Source organism: Hippocampus guttulatus, chromosome 12 (assembly GCF_054856545.1).
Source record: "Hippocampus guttulatus isolate MCC_2025c chromosome 12, RoL_Hgut_1.0, whole genome shotgun sequence".
NCBI classification, from domain to species: domain Eukaryota; kingdom Metazoa; phylum Chordata; class Actinopteri; order Syngnathiformes; family Syngnathidae; genus Hippocampus; species Hippocampus guttulatus.
This window is the reverse complement of record NC_141272.1, coordinates 18853739-18869846: the sequence shown is the minus strand read 5'-3', so window position 1 is coordinate 18869846 and position 16108 is coordinate 18853739. Positions and strand designations below refer to the sequence as shown.

General features: G+C 40.5%; 1 protein-coding gene across 1 annotated transcript; it reads right to left on the bottom strand.

Moving 5' to 3' along the window:
* Positions 1–6957: 6957 nt before the first annotated feature.
* Positions 6958–12835, bottom strand: LOC147197742 (carotenoid-cleaving dioxygenase, mitochondrial-like). The gene is made up of 12 exons (XM_086125360.1): positions 12663–12835; positions 12378–12576; positions 12067–12278; positions 11816–11931; positions 10520–10622; positions 10298–10426; positions 9135–9295; positions 8889–9056; positions 8628–8765; positions 8211–8393; positions 7941–8051; positions 6958–7309 (listed from the first exon to the last, which is right to left on the bottom strand). The coding sequence occupies exons 1-12, from the start codon at positions 12697–12699 to the stop codon at positions 7193–7195; spliced, it is 1674 nt and encodes a 557-aa protein (XP_085981486.1). The 5' UTR covers positions 12700–12835; the 3' UTR covers positions 6958–7192.
* Positions 12836–16108: the final 3273 nt, after the last annotated feature.

Sequence of the window (16108 nt, the reverse complement as noted above, 5' to 3'; positions counted from 1 at the left end):
TTTGTCCAGTTGCATTATTTTCCAGCCGTTCTTTCAAATCCACCCATTTGCTCTTAATTATATACTCAGACAACATAAATCATAAGTCTTGTTGTTGCTCTGGTTTATGTGACAAAATGAAAAAAGTCACCTTTGATACCCATCTACACCAATCAAATTCTTCCTAATTCCATGAACACCTTGCACAACGTGATAAATTAATCATTGTGTGAATTATGTTCTGTAGGCAGAAAATATACCAAGTACCTGTGTGCTATTTAAACCCCAGTACGAATATTAGATTTTCGAGGTACATTGAAGGCAACATATAGACGAGCGGATGCTTCTCAGAGAACTAAATCTTTTTTTTAAACAACTGAATTATGACACACAAACTCTTAAACTAACTTAACGAAGATGTTCCTGTTTTTCAAGACATATTAAAAAAGTTCCGACCAAAAAATCCCGCACACGTTTTGTAAGTAGGAAAATTCGTTTAAATTATATTAGCACACAGGTAAGCTAGGTATTTATCCACGAACACGGCCTCTTCATGATTGCTAAACGTGTACCTTAACTGACAGTGACGACTGCGCGTTGTGTGTATGACTAAAGAATGATACCTGGATATCTTGCACAGAATAAAATAAGTGGCGTCGAAGACCTCCATCCTAAACTAACAAGGAGATTGAATCGGGTTTAGTTTACAGTCTCACAAGTCAGGTTATGCTAAGCATATCGATTTAGAATGTAAAATTACGACATGTATTTTTAATTTACAGTAAGATGTCACAAAAGGGATTAAAAGACAGTACAGGATCTGAATATACGACATCCGAGGAGGTAAGTGGAGCTGTTTCGTTGGATGGATTGACTGAAACTTTATTTTGGAATCAGTTTTCCTTCCATTTCAATTAGATGGAACAAACTTGTGGAAATACAGCAAAATCATCACAAATCACAAAGAAGAAACGCCATTTCCAAACAGCGACTAAAGTGGCTTCATTTGAAACTACAGCTGCAGGTACGCATTCGTACAAACGATAGGATACCATAATTGCCAGACATGTTACCAGACGGGACTCACAGAAATGAGGTTCACCGTTTCTGAAATACAGTGATATAAGGCCCTGCAATAATTATTTTGGTCAAGTTGATTCTGAAAATGTTGAATGAGAACAGAATTTCAACGTGTGACATGTGTTATTCGGTAACTGGCCCATACTACAACAATCAATTGTAGGATAAGCGATGCAAAACATTTGTTGTCATCTGGGTAACCAGTAAAATGACAAACCATTGCAACCAAAACATGATTCTTGTCACCTCGCCGACACATTCACTTCATTATTCTATTGTAATTCGTTGATCATCTTGTTGCAGGTGCAGGTCAAGATATCAGCATGCTTTTTTCAAAGTTTGCCGATATGTTACGGTATGTCACTTAAACAACTGTCGTTTCAAGTTTTATTCCTGCACCTGTCCAATTTTCTGACTATCATACACATAAGGTAAACACAATTTAATGATTTAATCTGACCAGTGAGGAATGGAGTCAACTAAATGATCAACCACTATTTCAGGCTTCTGAAAGGCTCAACAGCCTTTAAAGCATTTTCATGTGGGCAAAGGTTTATTTATTGCATGTGGATGCAGAGGCGTTGTGTTCCTGTTGCTTTTGTTCTTTGCCCAAGAGGCTGTTGCTCTGTGTCAGTGTTTCCTAACCTTGATTGAGCCTTGTCACATACAGTGAAACTCCTCTACAACGAAACCTACGTGGGCGAAAATCCCCCCTAGTGTGAAAAAATATTCATGCATTAACACCATTCCCACTCTCTTGCCCCCCCCCATACAACGAAAAAAAAACCCTGTTGCGTTATACGGAATCTTTTTCTCTGCTCTTGCCTCGCGAAGAGATTCACTACAACAAAGTCTAATCCAACAGCGACCTCTACTGCTTCGTTCGGAAACGGCAACAGCAACCACCACACTGGTTTACACAGCTCAGAGTTTCCTGAACGCAACATACTCATAGCGGCTCTGCCATTGGCTTACCGAGCATCATCCTGGTCTCCGATTGGCCAAAAGGGACATCACTATCTATGTGTGTAGATACTGTAGCTAGATCCGTGGAAGATAGAGTGGAATGCATCCGATTAGCTGCTCAGAATAAATTGCTTGTGGCTCGACGGACAGTCAAATAAACGAACATTTCCTGGAATGCTTTACTTGTTATCATGCTAAAAACCTTACGCTAACTGGAGCGCTAATTAGAGAGAAGGCGAGTTCCATCGCACTAACTATGGCCATCGAGGACTACGAAGCGTCCCGTGGCTGGCTTTAAAAGTTCATTGCATGACATCAGCTGAGCAACGCTGTCTTGGGTGGCGATCGAGGGGAGGTCGAGTTAGAGACAGTGAGATGGTGGAAAAAAAAGCCACCGGGTCCAGGAAGTATTTGTTATTGTTAGATTCAGACGCAGCATGAACGTTGCATTGCTAAAATGGCTACAAAACGGACCTTTGGATGTCAACCAGCTAAGACAAGAAGCGCTGTGACGCTGGAAGAGAGTGTAAAAGTGATCAAAATGAAAGACGGAGGAAGCAAAATAAAATACATTATCCAAGAAATTAATGTAAGTGAAAGTGAATGCTGATCGTAAATTTCGCAATTCCTTTCCCTTTTTCTTCTTTCTACACTGACTATATGAAGTGTCAAATATGTGTGTGCTCATACTTATGCACTATTGGAATAAAAATAAAGAGTACAGAGTGTGTGTGTACACATACTGTACGTTTGTGTGTGTGTGCGTTTACATCTGAGATCAAAATTGCTACAGTGAAAAACCCCCTGTTGTGAAAAATTTCTTGCTGCAAGCATGATTTCGTTGTAGAGGAGTTTCACTGTATTTTACTCTTGCAAAATTTCAAAGCACACCCAACAAACAAACGTGCTCATGGATACAGGTGGCAACACTAGCCCTGTTTATTTACCTTCTGCCATCTAGTGGAAGAACATTAAATTGTCCTGCTTGTTACTCTCTCTGGCATAGAAATAAATCATTCATGTTAATAACTCATAATTTTCAGACCACTTAAGTCATAGGTGTCAAACTCAGGTCCTGGAGGGCCGCTGTCCTGCATGTTTTCCAAGTCTCCCTGTTGCAACACACCTGATTCAAATGAACAGGTTCAATGTCAGGCTTCCGCAGAGCTTGCTGATGATCTGATCATTTGAATCAAGTGTGTTGCAACCAGTGTTGTGTCCAAGGACTTGGAAAATTTTCCGGGGCAAGGCCAAGGCCAAGGACTTGAGAAATTTTCCGAGGCCAAGGCCAAGGACCAAGGACTGATTTTGAAACTGAGGCCTAGCCGAGGACATGTATAAAACAATGCTATCATACCACTTGGCAGGTCTTCATGATTTGCAACACCCCTCCATCATAACCCTTTGCGCTCCCTAACGCTTGAATGAAGTGTTTTTATTCAAAGAGTAGAACAGGCAGGGTACGTGTTATTTATACTGAGAAAAAAAAATAAAATCATATGGTATACATTTAGGAATTAATGTTTTAGTGCAGTAGTTTCTTAATATGAAGTAAATCAACACTCAACAGGCATGACATGGCACGGAACACAAGTTGAGAAATGACTTTGCATAGAAGTCAATCACTGACTGCCGAAAAAGCGGTAATCTCTCAGTGATAATTTTACAGTTTACCGGCAGCGAGTCCCAGGGACTCGCTGATCAGAAAAGTATGAGTGCCATTATGGATTGAGAGAGCCCCAAATTTCGAATTCTGAAAGGGTCTACTTATTCAATTGCATGTGATAATAACACAAACAACAACATATACATACAATGATAAACAAATGCTGCAAAAATTTAAATAATTCAGGAGCAGGCCTGAGGATTTCGGAAATTCATGGTAACCGTTTTTCGGTTCCGTCGGATTACCCAATGGGAAACCACGATAACAAATGTTGGGTTCCGTAAACGTTCATCATGGGAACCCATTTTTCTATTTTGACTGATATTGATAATTAAGAATTCCGAAACTCAAAAGTATAATGTTTCAAGGGTCAATGTTTGAAAACTATGCATTAACAATTAACATTACATCAGCAGCTGTGTACTCCAGGTTTATTCCAAAAAAATAAATGGATCATGAATACAGCATACCACAAAATCTGAGTATTTTTCCAATCTCACACTGCAAAGATTAATTTACTGGTAATCATTAATACAGGTAAGTATTGATGTGGCTTGACATCCTCTTCCCAAGACGATGCATGGAAAATCTACGAAGTTACCATGCTACAACCAGTAAATTATAGAATAACCAATACTGTTTCATATTTTTCACAGCGATTAGCCTACAAATCTAATGACCAATTTGCCTCGTAATCGTGCCTCGCGTCGTATTTCGCTCTCGCGTTCTGTGCATACGTCACAAGTGAGTTTAGTGATACGCCCTTTGGACGATTCATACGAAAAATCAGACAAGCATTCCCATTTCTTAAATATCGTAATTAGTAGACCTTGTTGAACTCACCAAGGTCTATATTTCGCCGCCATCTCAAACCTTCATCCGCGCGATTCCTCAGTTTGCGGACTAAAATAGCAACCCGCATGCGCACATAACGTTATCTGTTGCATCCCCCCCCCCCCCCCCGACATTGAAAACAAAACAAAACGAAAGTAAATTAGAGGAAACACACTCACACACCACACCACATCACAAACACACATACAGGCGCAGTGAAATCGCGTGGATCACACAGTCAATTCAAGTGCGGTGACTTTTATAATTAAACACATTTTATAATTATTTTTCGGTACCGTGAAAATGACGCCACGGAAACGACACGCTACCGGTAACGATTGTTACTGTGAAATCCTCAGGCTTGCCGTAGTTTTTTTGTTTGTTTGTTTGTTTGTTTTGACTGAGAAATTTCCTGGTGTCCCAAAAACGCACATTGTTTGGAACTGTGCGTCCCGTGGGAAAATTATGCGTCTTGGACGCGGGACGCAGAGGTAACGAGATGGCTGATCTCTAAACATTGTCTGAGTACTACTATTATTACCACTACCACTAATACTACATTAATTAATACCTTCAAATTCACAATAATCATAAAAATTAATTAAATCAACCATGATTTTAAACTATGTATTATCAATATTCATTATTCCAAACATGAGAAAGCATTCAACAAACATAACTGGAATCGAGCAAAAGGACTCCAAATCCCAACAGCCAAACCCGGAAGTGAACTCCAGCTGTAACGCAAATTACTTGGTTCAAACAAACATTCTAGTGCGACCGTACAAACGTGACGACTGTGCAAAAGTAACTAAATAAAAGACACCACTGTTACAGAAAGGCTTTGCACGCTATCTAAACTGCCGATCGCGAACGGAACGAGCCGTGATTTGAAACTAACTGTGATGCCGCTCTTTATACGTTGCGCTAACTGATATCTGTCAGTGGCAGACCCGCCCCTCTTAAAACGCCAGAGTTAATCCATTAATATGGGTTTCCTTGGATGGAATTCATTAGATTCCTTCGTGATTTTTGCGGTCCTTATACAAGGGATTCGAGGCTCTAATCCCTCATTGTGTCAGAGGACCGGCTATCCGAGGCCAAGGACTTGCCTCCTGAGGCCAAGGACCAAGGACTTGACTCCGAGGCCAAGGCCGAGGACCAAGGACCGCCCCTCGGTCCTCAAGCCGGTCCTCGAGGCCAAGGACCGGCTCGAGGAACACATCTCTGGTTGCAACAGGGAGACTTGGAAAACATGCAGGACAGCGACCCTCCAGGACCTGAGTTTGACACCTATGACTTAAGTGAAACTGGACAATTTCCTGCAGCATACCTTATGATCTTTCATGGCACATTAATGGTGGTTGGGATTCATTGCAATAGATCTTGCCACTCCTCCATCAGTGTTCTTCGACAGTACTTAATCTGTTCCTATTGAATAGTAACTCATTTCACCACTTACAACAGAAGTGGAAAACAGGTGGCAGTTCCAGCAGAGTGTAAAATAGAGCAATATCAACATGAGTGCCTTCTTCCTGGTTCTTGCCGAAATACCCATTTTTTCATTAAGTAACCATAAAAAAAAATGCATTTACCTAGTCATACTACGTTCTAGTAAATTCTTTATGCTTTTTTTTTTTTAATTCAGCGAGAAAGCAGCGGTGGATATCATTCAAAGGAAGGAGCTGGAGAGCCTTTTGCAAGAAGCTCAAAACCTTGAATCCTTCCTAAAAGAGAAAAAGAATCACCTGAAGCAGACATTAGTTCACATTTCTGATAAATTGTAAAATTCACTTCGCCTTATGAACTGTATACATGAGATGTTCCATTTTATAGAGAATTAAGATTTTCTGTTCTCTTTAAAGTGTGCATTGTCTCTGAATTCCCCTGTTATATCACATGTCAGTAAAGTTAGCATAATCTGGCATTTATGTGACTGTTATTGCTTAGGTTAATATATCTTAACTATTTTATTTGTTTACTGCATTGGATGTTTCTTTCCAGAATTCACCTGTTTTTTTTTCACATTCTCAAATAATTGCAAACTACTATAAGTGTGTGTGTGTGTGTGTGTAGTGTGTGCATGCATGCGTGTGTGTCCTTTCACTGCCATTTGCAATAATAATACCATGTCTGTAATATTCATTCTGTTATATTTGATGAGAACTCAGTTTCATTTCAATGTCAAATGTTAAAACTACAATCAGTTGCCAATGTCTATTCCAAAGAAAGAACCACACGGTGGAGCCAAACGCTTTGTTGCAAATTGTAAACAAGACTTTATCTTGAAATTGCAGTTTATGAACCTGCCTTGCTCAACCCCAGAACAAATACAGTAGCCTACACTTTGGCAATACATTGATTTGTTTATTTTTGAAAGAAGAAAAAAGTATACAGTAAAGGATTAAAAACAAGAGTTTATCTAGAAACACAATTGACAATCTAACCTCCTTGATGAAGAGGAAACAACATATCCTCTTCCGGTTTTCAGGTGTCCTAGTAGATGCTGAAGTGGCCACCACCCGGTCGCAAGGCACATACAGACAAACAACCATAAATATGATAATACTGAAAATAAAATATGGCCCTATTTGAGATATGCGGAGTCATATTCGTATCGACTCTAGTGCAGTATGAACTATGATAAACCATCAAATGGCTAAACGGCTATGCTGTGGCATTGAATGTTCCATGGAAGCCGTACGGGATATTAACTGGCACCTCTGCCCTACCCAGCTCCTCGAAGGTCTTAGCATCCAAAGCCAAGAGGAATGTACTCTTGTCCTGAAAAAAAAAAATTAAATAGAGGGATAATAATTAGCAGTTTTGGATTGGAAGACTTCCAAAAGGCAAATATGACAGCGTGTTTTTTTTTAATGATGTTATTTATATCAAACATTAAATTTGATTGTTTCATTTTTGGGGTAGTAAGTGTACATTGTTTCTTGCATCATACTGATGATGTAGTGTGCAGATAAACTAATTGTGCACTTGAAGACTCCGAAATGACAAAAAGCCAAATCAAATAATTGCTTCATCGATCTTTCTATGCCATTCACTGTGTACGTTCTGTGAAGTTTTGTTGAAGGTGTTCAGTCTGAAACAATGCAAAGAGGACATCTTTGTCAAATATGTCGGTTTGGATTCATATTTTTTTTTTTTTTTTTTTTTTTTTTTTTTTACAAGGACTCGTTAAAATGGATTGATCGTGTTCGCTTGCGAACATTTAACAGGTTTTGCACATTTTGACCTGACAATGTTATGTTACTTTTCAAGTGCAACATAGGTTAGCTTGGTGATCTAGATTATGAGATTTCTTTGGGAACTGATGAATGTTGTTTTTGTTTGTTTGTTTGTTTGTCTCCCCCCCCCCCCCCCCACACACACACACAAAGTTTTCCTAAACTGGAGCAACCTTATTTGGAGTGATGACCACCGACAAAATAACACCATCATCCTCCTCGGTGGCATCTGGGGAAGGTACGAAGACAGGCTCTGAGGGATATAGGCCAGGTTGTTCCCAGACCTTGGCGGAAAAAGTAGAGGAAAGTTATGAAACCTTAAAACCAGCAGGAAGTGAACCAGTGATTGTTACCGTTGATTGTTTGTGTAAACTCAAATTGCAATTTTCGTTTTGCCACAACACTGTTGCTAAAAACCAAAAGAAAAGCTATGGTTCGCCCACCTTCATGTGTTTTCCTCGAATGTCCATCTTGATCAGTGTGTCGCCGACAAGGTGTCTGAAGCCGCAGCCATAGAAGTAGCGGTAGGGGCGGGTGTTGTATTTGCCGTAGTTGATCTGAGGAAACTCGAGACCGCCGTACTCATGAAGGTCTTCACCATGGAGATCCTCATGGGTACAGAATATCTGCACAAATGTTCAAGTGATTTGATTAATGAAACTGAGGAAATCATCTGAAATCTTGTGCCGTGTTTTTGTTTTGTGTGTGTGGTGTTGTTGTTTTTTTAAGGCCTGCGATTGGCTGGCGACCAGTTCAGGGCGTAGCCCACCTTTTACCCACTGACAGCCGCGACTGCCTGCCTGCCGCGAGCCTAGTGAGCATAAACAGTTCCGAGAATGGAAATGCTGAAAGAAGTCTACCTTGTTCTTGGCGATCCTGAACGAAGTGGCTGAGCTGTGAGGCAAGCCGTTCAAGTTCTGGTCGTACGGTGTTTTGTCATCAACATTGAGTGGGAGAACAAAGCGACGTGGGAAGATTCTACACAGTGTGTTATACACCTGTGGAAAAAAATACGCTGTACATTTAGTCCTCATCCAGAAAAATAATTGTCCTGAAACCATCTGTTGGACGGATGTTATTTACTGTGGCGACGTGTCGTGCTGCTTTTTCAACTCGCTTACCTCATCGAGATCTTCCCCAGACTTGCGAAGGTTCTGGATATTGTAGTTTGAAATTATCTTGCCATCATCTGATACGCACATATCTATGATTAAATGACCATCTTCCTCAAAGGCGTTGATTTGGTGGAAGGTTGTCAGTGGCTGAGCAAGATACTGGAAGGAGCTCACCTATAATTAAAAACGAATTTTTTTAAAAAGTGCTTGAGGAACAGTCGGCAGATCAACTTTCATTCATTTTGACCTTACCTTCCCGTTTTTTTTCAGAACCAGATGGAAGATTGTTTTGAATTTGGGGTCCCAGAAGAAGCTGTCGCTAATGCTCTTTCCTGTCAACTTGCCTGTTACGATTCTCAACAGGTCCATCTTGAGGGGCTGCTCAATGAATACCACGTAGTTCTCAGACATTGCTGCAGTGGGTAGGACAAAGAACGCTTCATTTGCCATGATGCTGATAACTTGTTGGCAACATAGATTTTCTCTTGAGAGGCTAACAGTCACCCTCACATCACTTTAATGGGAAATATTACTACAGTGAAACTCCTTGACACCATTCCCACTTTCCTGCCCCCCATACAATGAAAAAAAAGAACCCTGTTGCATTATACGAAATCTTAATCTCTGCTCTTGCCTCACAATGAGATTCACTACAACGAAGTCTAATCCAACAGCAACCTCTACTGCTTCGTTCGGAAACGGCAACAGCAACCACCACACTGGTTTACACATGCGCAGTGGTCCAGGAAGTATTTGTTATTGTTAGTTTCAGACGCAGCAAGAATGTTACATTGCTAAAATGGCTACCAAACGCACCTTTGGATGTCAAGCAGCTAAGACAAAAAGAGCTCTGAAGAGAGGGTAAAAGTGATCAAAATGAAAGACGGAGGGAGCAAAATAAAAGACATTATCCAAGAAATTGGTGTTAGTGAAAGTGAATGCTGATCGTAAATTTCGCAATTTCTCTCCCTTTTTTTTTCTTTCTACACTGACTATATGAAGTGTCAAATAAGTGTATGCTCATACTTATGCACTATTAGAATAAAAATAAAGAGTACACATGTTTGTGTGTGCGTGTACACATACGTTTGTGTGTGTGTGTGTTTACATCTGAGATCAAATTTGCTACAGTGAAAACCCCCCTGCTGTGAAAAATTTTCTTGCTGCAAACATGATTTCGTTGCAGAGGAGTTTCACTGTATAGTTGTTGTAGACGCTAGCTATAGGGAATATAACGCCTATGGGGAAGCAAATTAGATATTTTTTTTGGTTTCATGAAAAAGCTAAATTTTATCAACTCTTCAAATATTAGGAACAAAAAAAAAGGTGTTTGATGTCAAATATACAAAAAAAATGTGTTGGTGGGTCGTTTTGAAGTACGTTTCGGCACAGGACTTTGCAGGTCTGTTGCTTACCAAAACTGTGGTAGTAGGAGGGTTTGGCAGAGTCCGTTGAGGGAATAGAGCAAAGCACCTTGGCTCCCTCCAGGGTTTCTTCACTGCTGTATTTCGTTTGAGGCACTTGGATAATGTTGTAATAGGACCCTGAGAGTACATACTCATAGAGTTTGTCACTTATTTTACCAGACAAGTCGAGAAGCAAAGCGATTTTTATCTTGACGTACTGAAGTACTCTACCTTTAAGGGAGAATGAATTCCCCATGTTGTATGTTGTTCCATCAACATCGACGTGAGGGTGGGCGGTGGCGCTGTTAACAGCAATAAAATCCCTCCAGTTCACCTAGTCGATATGGATTCAATCGAGACAAAGTGTTTACTTAAAAAAAAAAAAAAGGAGTCTAGACTGGAAACCCCCTTCTCTTAGACCTGCTATCATTAGAGGATAATTTTAGATGTTAACGCTTTTGGTGAGAATATCGGACAAACCCAACAAACGAGGCAATTTCACTTTGGGTTGTTCTTTTTCGGGAGCGCATCACATCTTGACAGATGCACAAAGTTTGTTTTGATTTTTTTTTTTCCAATCTCAATGAAAGATTTTTTTTCTTAGCATGTTTACAGGCGGCGGCCCCGTGGGGGACTGGTTAATGCGTTGGCCTCACAGTGCAGAGAGAGGGACAGGGTTCGATTCCGGCTCCGGCCTTCCTGTTTGAAATTTGCATGTTCTCCCGTGCCTGCATGCGTTTTCTCCAGGTATTCCAGTTTCCTCCCACATTCCAAAGACATGCATGGCAGGTTAATGGAACACTCTAAATTGTCCCTGGGTGTGAGTGTGAACGTGGGTGGTTGCTCGGCTATGTGTGCTCTGCGAGTGGCTGGAAACCAATTCAGGGTGTGCCCCCTCCTGCTGCCCGAAGACGGCTGGGATAGACTCCTTATGATAGCACCCATGTGAGGATTAGCGGATTGGAAAATGGATGGATGGATAGATGTTTCTGGGCTTTACCAGCCATATGGTAAAGCCAATGAAATAAACTTAATGTGCTTAATATGCGCAGTTGAGTCATAGCAGAAATATTTGTTTCCTTACATCCATTCATTGTGGAGTCAAGGATGAGGAGAGAGAAGCGTCGGCGCGGAGCACGGATGCGTATCTGGAACTGTGAGTCGCCGCTTGGAATTGAAACGGATTTAGATGGGACAGGAGAAGTGAACCAGTCTCACTTTTCATCAACTGATGCAATCAAATTTAGCATGTAGCAGACATATGCACATTTTGAGCATGACGTTGCTGATCCACTGGTGAAAGGACACTTTGATTCTCTCCGCTTTCATCTAGAACTGCTTCAAACAAGAAACCGTATGAGGGGAAAAGTGGTTAAGATTGCACGACTGTCCAGGTTTTTATGTTTTGTGTTGTGTTTATTATTTTAATTTACGTTAACTGATTTGTGAAGTGCTTTGTTACAGTCGCAGCTGTTGTGAAAGTGCAATATAAATCAGGATGTATTGTAAAATGAAACTGATCAGTACCTTTTTGGTTGCCTCCAGCGTCTCAGGGTCAATCTTGTGCATTATGTTTGATTCTGTGCTGACATAGTAATCGCCTTTGTAGGTCACAACGCTCACATTGGCATTATCTGTGTGCTCTAGAGCAGAAACAAGAAGCTTCCAAATTACAACACAGAAAAAAAGATCAGTTGAATTCATAATTGTTAGTTTGCGTGATTAAAATACTGTGTAATGGAATCGGCTTCTTTTCTGTGGTTCGACACTGTACTTACTTGGTAATTCAAATCTTGAGAGGAAGCGTTGGAAAAGGTTTTTACAAGGGTCTGGCACACTGACTGTTCCAAATTCTGAAACAACAATCCGGTTCTTTTCATTGTTGGCCTGGTAACTGTCACTGGATAGGAAGCGGCTCCTGTAAGTCACCTGCCCCTTGGAAATTTTAAACTGATGTAACAAAGCCATGCCATCAAACCAGTGGTTGAACCTGGGGAAGAAAACAAAAAACACTTACTGGAAGCCTCGGATGGAGGTGCTGCCTTTATTACCTGCATAGTATTTCTTTCTCTCAAGGCATTGTACTTACTTCTGGTTTCCGATTTCAAACTTCCCCGGGCCATTCCTCAAGAAACTGCCGTTGATCCATTCTGGGAATTTGCCCGTGATGTTTGTTTGGATGGGATGTGGAGTCTCGCCGACAGTGCACACAATCTTCTCGATGCAAGGCAGATCGTGCATATCTGTGAAATGATTAGTGTTCTTCTTGGACCTGGGTTTTTTCAGTGCTGGAGGAAAACATTAAAAGCACATAAAGATACAATGAATAACTTATCAATTCGTCCATGTGTTCCCGGTAATAAAAATTGTTTACCTGTCTGGTTGTTCTGCTGTTGTTGAGTGGCATTCATGGCTGTACTTTTAGATCTGGTCACGGTGTGAAGAAACTGCGCACTCCTGCAGTGGTGCACTTTCTGCAAGACTGGTGTTCAGTTTTATACAGTGCAGTCCCCGGTATTATGACGTACTCCAATACAGATAGTGACAGTGATTATATAAGGCACGAGGAGCCAACTTCAGAGCCAATTAAAGCAAATGTACTTTTAGTATCCAAAATTGATTGTTTGCACAGGCAAGTGGCAGAATAACTGTGGATAAATTCAGCCTGCTGTACATACTGCCTTATTTTGTTGTGCCATGGTTCTTGCTCATGCTCCCCTGGAAGAGGGGGAAAAAAAAAATCTGTTCTCATCGTGTAAAAAGAAACAAGAATATGTGCAGACAAATCGACATTCATGTTCAAGCAAATGAAACAGCCAATGTTTTTGTGGAAAATTAATGGAATTTGGGGAGCGTGGGTGTTGCAATATGTATGATTTTGCCTCTCTAAACAGATTCAATTTATTATCATGAGATTATTTTATGGTTTCTAACAGTGCACAGAAGTGTGACTATTTCAAAATGCGTCAGACAAAATGTTCTTTGTTTTGTCAGTAACTTATTCCAAAGTACAAAGACTGGATCTACAAAGAATTTTAGAATAAAGTACATGACACGTGTTATTATGAAGTAGTAGTCCAAAGCATTCAAATTCCATAAATCAATGAAAAGTGTTTTAACTTTGTATTATTTTTATAATGGCACAACCATGCAAGCATTTTTTTAATATATCTTGTGATGAGCTGAATTTTCTTTTTGAATGATACAGGTTATATATCAAGTCATGGTTTATATTCCGAACTTTAACGTCGATTATTGTGAGTAAAATGAAATTCGCCCATTGACGCAAATTTCAATTTATTTTCCGTGTTTGAACCTCATGAGGTTCAACAATGGATACTGAATAGTCTCTACTCGACTGAATGGCATGGTGAAATCCATCACTTTGAAATGTGTTTTTTTTAATCTCATAATGTTGTTCAATTGACCTTACAAACATGTTCCGGAATGGGGGAAGCCAGAGTAGTGAACACACTATGCCAGAGAATATTCCAACCTTTATCTTCCTATTGTGAAGTAAACGTGTTAACCAGGATCTTCGTACTCTCTGGGCCCTATTTTCATGCCCAGCACAAGTAGAGCAGAAAGCAATGTCTCATTGTACGCATGCGTAGAGCCTTCTTTCATTTGGTATTTTCCTTGACTTTGCGCAGGTAGACATGGGAGCAAGGGGGCGTTTGTATTGTTGTGAAACGGAAAGTAGCCGACTCCCAGCCAATTCTAGCGACTCTGTTCAGTTGCATTAAAATCAGGGCGTCAAACCGCACACAGGCCTTGACATTACGAAAGCAGAAATACTGTCGACTTGCTGGGGTATGTGAATGACATTGGTGCACGTAAAGGGCATCGATACAGGTAAACTGCAAGATCTCCCGTTGCGGATGATGGAATTGGATGATGTGACGTGCAATTGGAGACCGCCTTGCACCTAGGATCCCGTGTATGGATCCTCTCTCCCACCTTAATAGTTGTGCCGCGCAGTCTACTTTGTTACCAAATTGTTAAGGTGCGTTGGGGATGAGGCATCTTTGTGCGACGGAATGCCCAGAGAAGCACATCACGTTAGACTAGACTTGCGCTGGCATGAAAATGATGTTGCACCCGTTTTTACGCTAAGCGCACGGACGCCTGCTACCAAAATAGGGCCCCATATTACATTATTTTATTTCATTCTGTGGATTGCTATTATGTGCAGTAAGAGTAATCTTTAGCATTTTCTTGCTTCATTGACAGCATTTCTCAATATTCATATGGAATTTGGTCAAAAAATTACACATTTTAGTTTCTCCATTGCGAGACTAATAAAGGTTTTCTTATCTTATCTTTAACGGACTTGCATATCTACTGCTCAATAGCAAACATTATGGGTCTTAACCAGCCTACTCACTGTGTTTCCATACGATTGTTTAATTTCTTTTTTGTTGTTGCTGTTTAGACATTTTGAAGAGATACCGATCACTTTGAACATCTGATCACTGAAATAGACACCCATAAACAATGCATGCCCTGCAGCTTTCACACTGTATTGTCCAATTTAGACTTAAAATCTTGAAACACAGTTGAACCATTTGGAAATTTGCAAGTCATCATGTACCAGAGCAGAAATTCACCGCAATTTAATTACTTTAGTTCTACTTGTTTGAAAGAGTAAATCCAAGGGAATGTGAAACGGATTAATTTGTGCATCCACTTTGAGGCAAATGAAGAACTGCTGTGTCATTCAAGTTCATTGGAGACACACGCCAACTAATACATTTACTTTAGTGACTATTATAGGTCGTTGGTCTTATATACTCAACTCAAGTTAATTGCATTATAGAGCACTTTAAAACAACTACCACTCAACTCAACTGTATTTATAGAGCACTTTCAGACAGTCATCACTGCATACAAAGTGCTGTGCAAGGAACAAAAATAATTCATACAACACCCAACAATAAAACAATAAATTAAGAACAAAGACAGTAGAAAGTACAAAAACTTTAAAGCTAAAAATCAAGTCTCATGCTGAGTCAAAAGCCAAAGAATAAAAATCCGTTTTCCGACAAGATTTAAAGATGTGTAGCGAAGGGGCTTGTCGAATGTTCAGTGGGAGGCCATTTCAAAGAGAGCGACCAGCAAAAGAAAAGATCCCTTCTGAGCCTCCACTTAATTCTTGGTACCTCTAATAATGTTTGGTCTGAGACCTGAGGCACCGGAAGGTGTGTTGGGGTGGAGGATCTCGGAGAGGTAAGGTGGAGCGAGGCCATTTAAAGATTTGAAAACAAATCATAGGATCTTAAAAAGAACTCTAAAATGTATAGGGAGCCAGTGAAGGGATGCCAGAGTGGGTGTTATGTGCTCCCTCTCACGAGTATCAGTTTGTGTGTTATGTGACGTGTATTGAAATTATATATTATAGTCTTTCGATATAATTGGAGGAGCATGATCTCAGCTCTCAATGAAAGACAAATAATAAAAGGATAAAAGCAAGAGAAGAAGAAGGTACACTATATTCTCCTTTCCCCCCGAAGGTGCTTAAAGAGCTCCCCGGAGGTTCCTATTTGATACTTGGATACATAGTAATAGTTATTGTGCTGCTGTTGCTCTTTTGACCATCCTCATCTATGTGACAAGGCTCGTGATCTTAGGAGTAGTTGAAGTATCCATCCATTTTCCGATCCACTTTATGCCCACAAGCGCTGGGCGTGCTGCAGCCTATCCCAGCTGTATTTCGGCAGTGTGCGGGGGCACACCCTGAACCGGTTGCCAGCCAATCGCAGGGCACACAGAGACGAACAACCATCCACACTCACACTCACATGTAGGGACAATTTAGAG